The sequence below is a fragment of the Oryzias melastigma genome, linkage group LG20, assembly GCF_002922805.2.
Source record: "Oryzias melastigma strain HK-1 linkage group LG20, ASM292280v2, whole genome shotgun sequence".
Lineage (NCBI taxonomy): Eukaryota > Metazoa > Chordata > Actinopteri > Beloniformes > Adrianichthyidae > Oryzias > Oryzias melastigma.
In genome coordinates, this window is record NC_050531.1 from 23,010,089 (window position 1) to 23,017,398 (window position 7,310).

Sequence of the window (7,310 nt, forward strand, 5' to 3'; positions counted from 1 at the left end):
GAATATTTATTGGTTTAACGGTGATTGAAATTTGACACATTTTTAGGCTAATTTGGCATATAGCTAATATTTTAGCTATTCTAGATCTTTTTGCCAATTTAGGATTTTTTTCTGTTTTTGTTTTGTTTTTTGGCTAATTTGCAGTTTAACTAATATTTTATCCTTATGCTAGTCATTTAGGCTGAATTAAACATGTTATCAGTTTTTAGGCTAATTTGGTATTTAGCTAATATTTCAGCTACATGTTAGGTGTTTTTGCTAATTTTGGCTTTTTTCTGTTTTTTTGGGCCAATTTGGCATTTAGCTAATATTTTAACTGGCTATCAGCTTCAACATTTTCAGCTATTCCCTTCAGCGTTTTTAGCTATCAATTTCAGCATCTTCAGCCATCAGCACTAGCATCTTTAGCGGCCAAATTCAGCTTACAGCATTCACACTAGCATTATCACTGGTAATGCTATATTTCTAGTTTTTAAAATGTTTTAGTATTTTTTTTCTATGAAGATTAAGGAAATGAATTATTTAAAAGTTGGTTATATGTGGGTTTCTGGAAAACCATCCACGTTTACCTTCAGGCTGTGATTTTTTACATTTTTTTATGTTAGCCTACAAACTGACCCCGGCCCCACATCAGAGAAGAACATAGTTATGTGGCCCTCACAAGAAAAAGTTTGTGGACCCCTACAGTATGCCACACATTATTCTTGTTCCTGATTAGATAAATGTTTGTAGCATCAGTAGGTAGATGATTGCAGTTATTTTTATTCATCTTTTCCAGACTCTATCCGTCAAACTAAAGACTGAGCGTCGTGGATGACCTCAAAGTTGTGAGGATGAGGCTAAATGTCCCTTCAACAACACCTGTCCCCACAGTGTAACTGTCTGCGACTGGTCCTCACATATACATATAAACAGAAACGTACATGCGCGCACACACAGTCATCTTTCACTAAAATAACAGCAAGAGCCATTATGAACTCAGAAAGGAGGAGGGGAACCATAATTGCTGGGTCTCCACTGACTCTCAGCACCTTCAGCACTTCCCCTCCCACACCTGTTGAGTCTGTCAACACATGAACACACACACACACACAAGCTTACAGCTTTTATGTTGGGCAGAATAAGAAGAAAAAAAGAAAATCTTTGTTTAAACAACTTACTAACCAGCAACTAAGACCAAGAACACTCTTCATTCACTTTGGAAAATAATTTTCATTAGTTATTTAGGTTCCTATTTTGTTTATTTCTTGCTGCTATTAAATACAGATTATTTCAGAATTTACTATTTGTTATAATGCATTAGCTGATATTCTGAAACAGACAAACATACATGCAGTGTTGTTTTTGTTGCTTTTTTTAAACTATTCTAGGAATGTTTAAATATTGGAATTTTTTATTTCATTTTCAATTTTGAATTAAATGTATTTATTTTTCTTACATCAACTCTGTAATCTGAAAACAAGGAAGATGAAATGTTTCATTACGTTTTCAATTTCAGATTTATTGTTCTAGTCAGAAATCTGAAGCTTGTGAGTCATCTTCTATTCACATTAAACACTCAACTTATCCTCTAGAAATCCAATCAACTAATCCTATCGCTTTCCTATTTTGAAACATAATATCTAATTTTTCCTAGTATTGTGTGTTTGTGGTGTTTTCTCACTTTCTCATTCAAATATTTACTTTTTAATTAATTGTTCCATTTCTTTGGAAACTTAGATTTCTATCATGCTGCTTCTGGTTCTCCCATTTTTCCTTCTGTATCTGCACAAATGACATTTACTCTAGTTGTTTGTCTCAGCATTTGTTTAAATCCCAATTCTGATCTAGGTATAACATATGCTACAATAGAAACATTCAGAATAGATGTGTTTTAGTTATAATTAGTAGATTTTATTCAATATTTAATGCTCTGCAGAAGACTGCGGCTCAGGAAACCGTGGAGACGTGTTATCTAAACTTGACCTTTCCACAGATGATGCTGATGTTGATATGATGAAGGAGCGCTCCTCATCGCTCTACTCAGCTTTTATCAGCGCGTCTGCCCCAGAACAATTGAGCCCGTCTGCATACCTGCCGTGTTCTGCTCACCTGTCTGCTGCACTTCCTGCCTCTTTGCCCGTGACTCGGGTTACTTTCGGGGTTCCTCTGGTTGGAAACTGTTGGCTCTAAATGACATTTCAGACATCAGTTTATACATTTAACTAATTTAAAATAAATAAATGCTAATTAAGTAATCCTTACTTTAAAAAAAGGCTATTATATTTTTCTTTTCTTTTTTTTAATTCTTACACTGCTGGGTTTCGTTATTTTAGTTTGGGGTTGGATCTTGGTAGTCTTAGTTTGCAGGCTTTGTTTGTTTGTTTTCTTTAGGTAGTTTTGGTTAAGCAGACATTATCAGGAGCTGCATTTGCAGTTCCACCACAGACCAGGCCTTGCTGTTGTTTGCAGACATTTTCAGTATTGACCAAAAGAGAACACATCAAACTGCCAGACCCCGAATCTTTCCAAATTTTGGAAACATTAGCTTAAATGAGCACTATTAATAATTAACTTTCTGCCAATCAACGGGGGCCAACAGCAGCTCCGCCCCAACCGTTTAGTTGCACCTTTCAATGGACATACAGCGGATGGGCCCTCCAAGACTTACGGCTCGGCACTGTTTAATGGGTCCATTTTACAATGGTAACGCTCCAAACACCGGACCGGAGCTTACCGGAACACTTAGTGGAACCAGTCTGTCAAGGAGAGAAAACAACTCAAGTCTTGTTTCTGAGGAGGCAGTGAAGCCTCGTCAGACTTCTGAGCGCTCAGACAAACGTCCGCTCACTCTCCTGCGTTTCTCCTCTACCCTGCAGTGTCTGGAGTTTGGCGAGGGTTCGGTCACGGGCGACATGTGCGAGGACCTGTGCGTGCTCGGGCGGGTCGAGTACAAACGCTGCCTCTACTACGAGAACGGCAAGAAGGTGATTGAGGCGCGCTGGAGAGGAAACCCCATCATCCTGAAGTCCAAAAAGGAGAACTTCTCCTCCTACGAGCCGCTGGCCATCCTGGACTATGAGGTGGCGTCCAAGCTTTACCCCTGTGAGGAAGATTCAAAAAGCTCTAACCTAACCCGTCCTTCTTCTCGGCAGGACACAGGAGAGGAGCTGTCGGCTCTTGATGTGGTTTTCTATGCCACTCTAGAGGTAAGTCCTCACTTTGAGGGAAACGTTTGCACTGAAATCAAGCAGTTGGTCTCCAGAGTGTTTGTCTCCTGCAGGTACGAAACTCTCTGGGGCTCAACGACGAGGAGGAGGAGTACGAGGAACGGGAAGGGGGAAACATCAGCACTTTGGCCAAGCTTTGGGGGAAGAAGCTGAAAATGAGAGACACGAGCTACTCCAGAGCCGAGCTGGACTCGCTGTGGTCCCTGCTGCAGCAGGAGGAGTACACCTTCCTCAGGTAAACTCAAGCTTTCAGGTGGATCTGAGACGTCGTCACCTGAAGATGTGCTGCTACTGATCTGCACTGTAGAATTTAGTTTTGATATGCTCCTTAGAGTTTAGGGATCCTCAGAAACCCTCTTTTTGGATAGCGGGCCCTGACCAGAGCACTATTTGATTAGCCCAAAAAATTGTAAGAAACACAGATTTGGACATTGGTACAAAAAGCTGACAGAGTTCAGCTTGTTAGGATAGAGCAGCATGTCCTCCTGGTGTCCACTGTGAAGACCAGATCTATTGAAAAGATTATGACTGCCTGGAAGCCTCCCTATCTCTCCTGCTAAAGGTTACCAGGAAAGCATAAGACAGATAACATCAGACACTGTGACCAGAGCGAAGTCAGCGTTCTGTCTGACAGCTCAGAAGACAAAACCGCTCCAAGCCCAGAAACGAAACTGGAATAAATCAGCACAGATGTTTATCTGTAAGCAGAACCGAAGTGTCTGAACGCGTCTTTGTATTTAGCAATAAAACAAACTAATAACAGATGTGTGGTCACTTAATCTGGATACTAAATCTTTGTGGTTCACGCTCCGTAATTTAACCCTTTCATTGGCTGCTTAGCCACATGGAGGAAGAACATGTGGAAAACATATTTTTAAAAATCATGAAATGTGTCTTTTACTTGGCAGCCCGAGTGGTCAGGAGTTAACACTTTCACCTCCAGAAGGCCCCGGTTCAAATCCCAGCAGGGACCTTTCTGTGTAGAGGTTGCATGTTCTCCTCCTGCATCTGAGGGTTTTTCCAGACTCTCTTTATAGGTGGATTGGTTATGTGTCTAGGTGTGACTGTGAGTGTGTGATACACCAGATAAAACTTTATTCACACTGGTATTCAATATTTAGTGAGTCAAAGTCAAGGCCCGGGGGCCGAATTTGGCCCTCCGGGTAATTCTATCCGGCCCTCCAGATCATTTTATTTTATTATTATTAATGACCCCATGTTATCTTGTTCTTATTTCTAACTTGTATAATTTTGACAAAATGTATATTTTTATAGAGAGTAAAATATCGAAAGTTATTTAAGGTTCAAGTTGATTTATTCTGGAATAATATTTCTGTATTTTATTATTCATAATTATGTTAAAAAGTTACAGTTTTAAAGTTTTAAAAAATTAGCATTCTGCTAGTTTATGGACTATTTTGACATTTATTAAGATTTATTTTGGCTATTTTGAAGCTTGGCTGATATTTCAGCTACATGCTAGCTGTTTTGGCTAATTTAGGCTTTTGTTATTGTTTTTTAGGCTATTTTGATGTTTAGGTATTTCTTCAGCTGTAGATTATAGTTTACATTTTTTAAGCTAATTTGGCACTCAGCTAATATTTTAGCCGGCTTCAGTGATTTCAGCTATCAGCTTCAGCGTTTTTAGCTATCAATTTCAGCGTTTTCAGCTCTCAGCTTCAGTGTTTTTAGCTATCAGCTTCAGTGTTTTCAGCTATCAGTGTTATTAGTGTTTTTAGCTATCAAGTTCTGCAGCTGTGAAAGCTCACCTCTAGTCCAGTTTGAACCAAATCAGAGCGCTCTAGTCTTCCCTGTCTCAGTTCACTTGCAGATGAACTCTGGTACGTTTCACTGCAAACAGAGTTTTCATGAACCAGAGAGAAAAGTAAATTAACTTGGAGATAAAAAGAAATTAGTAAAACTAGTAGATCTGAAGAAGCATATAAGGCATATAAGTGTGGAAATATCTGTTTGTACCTGTGGTGAGCGTAGGAGCTGCAGATATTTGATCTGATCTGTTTCAACTACCTAATCGGTACCAAACACGTGCAGCTCCTCTGTGACTTACTCTTATCGCTAATATTGAAACAGTTAAGCAATGTTAATTAGTTTACCTCCAAAAATTGTTACATTTTGTGTGTTTTTTTTGCTCCAACATTGTATGACTTGTACTTTATTCTTAAATAAATGTAAAATATATATTGGTAGAAGGATGCTGAGTCTAGAGCTGCAGGAAAGAGGTCTAGAGGAAGACCAAAGAGGAGGTTTATGGATGCAGTGAATGAAGACATGAAGGTGGCTGGTGTTAGAGTGGAGGATGCTGAAGACAGGCTTAGATGGAGGAAACTGATTCGCTGTGGCGACTCCTGAAGGGAAAAGCCGAAAGGAAAAGAAGAAGAAGAAGAAGAAACATTTTGTAAATGCAGGGTACAGATCGGGTATAGCCGATGCAGATCAGGTAGTGAGAGCGCTCAGTCCTGTTTGCTTTTTCTTCTGACTTGGTTTACTTCCTGATCAGAGCTTGTTTCGTACATTAGCGCCCCCGACTGGTCGGCTATTGGATGTGGATGATCTGTGCCGGCGTTCAGTTTTTGTCTGATAATGCTAGTTAAGACAAATGAAACTAAATATCAAACGTTTACCTTTGTCTTTAATTTGTATGCATGTGTCAGACTGATGATCAACAATAAAAATGTTTTCTTTATTGAAAATAAGCCCAAATCTGCGTTTTTACATCATCGTCAGCCAAAACTGTTCTGAACTCCAAACTTTGAATGCATGAGAACTAAACATTCAGATAATTAACAACAGATATTTACAGTGAGTCATCCTCATAGCAGTGAGAGCCAAAAGGGAACAAATGTAGTGAGGCGTCGAGGCTTTTGGACCCTTGGTGTCTGTCAGAACCAGAAACAGCCTCAGAGTCTGGACTTTAATGGAGTTCAGATGACAGTTTCTCATCCCAACCGTCAGTCGTCACTTCAGGAGGACGTTGAGCGTCTTTCTGCCTCACAGCTCATGAAGGACGTCACGCCATGAAAAAATGTAGCGCTGGTTTCAAAAACAATTATTCCTGTCTGAACCTGTTGACACGGCGTGTTGGTTTAAGGCCTCACAGAGCCAAAAGTCTTCTGTTTGAGCTTTTATGGGGTTTTAATGCCTGAAAGCACTTTTGAAAATGTCAGTCACACGTTCTGGAAACGCTTCCTTCAACCTGTTTTATGTCCCCGCGAGAAATATCCAAACACCTGCAGAAAGCAGCACAGGTACTTCCGATTCTCTGAGCCAAATCCTTTGGAATGAAATCCTCCTGATCACTGATGTGCCAGGATAAAATCTTTGATTTCATCTACCTCTTCTGTCCAGAATCTTGCAGGATCTCAGCAGCCACGTGGCCAAAGTGTTGGGCTCATGCGGCCACTTCTACGCCGTGGAGTTCCTGTCCGCTGGACACACCTGGGACCAGAACATCTTCTCCCTGGAGGAGGTGGCGGTTCCGGGGCTGCAGGACCCAGGCCGAGGGAGGTGGTCCACCCGGGAGATGGTGCACCGCATCGCGCTGAGCTTCCTGGACATGGTGTGGCACTTTGAGCACGACTTCACTCACCAGCTGCACCTCTGTGACATCAAGCCGGAGAACTTCGCCATCAGGAAGGACCTGACGGTGAGAGAAACGCTGGAAGAAGATGGAGAGATGGTGTTTTGTTACCATAAAAATACAGTTTTCCTGTTAAACTTTCAGATTTTAATTAGGTTTATCAGTACATCACTTTTAGTTTGATCATAACTGAATCTTTATTACACAATTATCTTAACACAGAGGAGTAGTTTCAGGGCTAAATCAAATCAAACTTTATTTATAAAACACTTTACACAGCTGTAACTCAAGGTGTTAGATAGATAAATGATAGGATTCTGATTCAGCAGAACCTTCTGAATCCTACCAGGATCATGGGGCTGCTGGAGCCTATCCTAGCTACTGTTGGGTGAAGTTTACAGGTTGACTGTGTTTTTATTTGTTCAAAGCATAAACAGATTCCAGTGAGTAGAAATCTCGTCTCATTTCTGCCACGTATCTGTGGTCTGAGCTGCTCGTGGTCA

The 7,310-nt window shown here is 40.5% G+C and overlaps 1 protein-coding gene across 1 annotated transcript in view; it reads left to right on the plus strand.

The window, feature by feature from the left end:
• Positions 1 to 7,310, plus strand: part of dipk1c (divergent protein kinase domain 1C) — a 52,494-nt gene that overhangs the window by 28,678 nt on the left and 16,506 nt on the right. The window contains exons 4-7 of the mRNA XM_036217426.1: positions 2,859 to 3,062; positions 3,135 to 3,188; positions 3,263 to 3,444; positions 6,576 to 6,873. Of these exons, the coding sequence (XP_036073319.1) occupies positions 2,859 to 3,062; positions 3,135 to 3,188; positions 3,263 to 3,444; positions 6,576 to 6,873 (738 nt within the window). The remainder of the gene's footprint in view (positions 1 to 2,858; positions 3,063 to 3,134; positions 3,189 to 3,262; positions 3,445 to 6,575; positions 6,874 to 7,310) is intronic.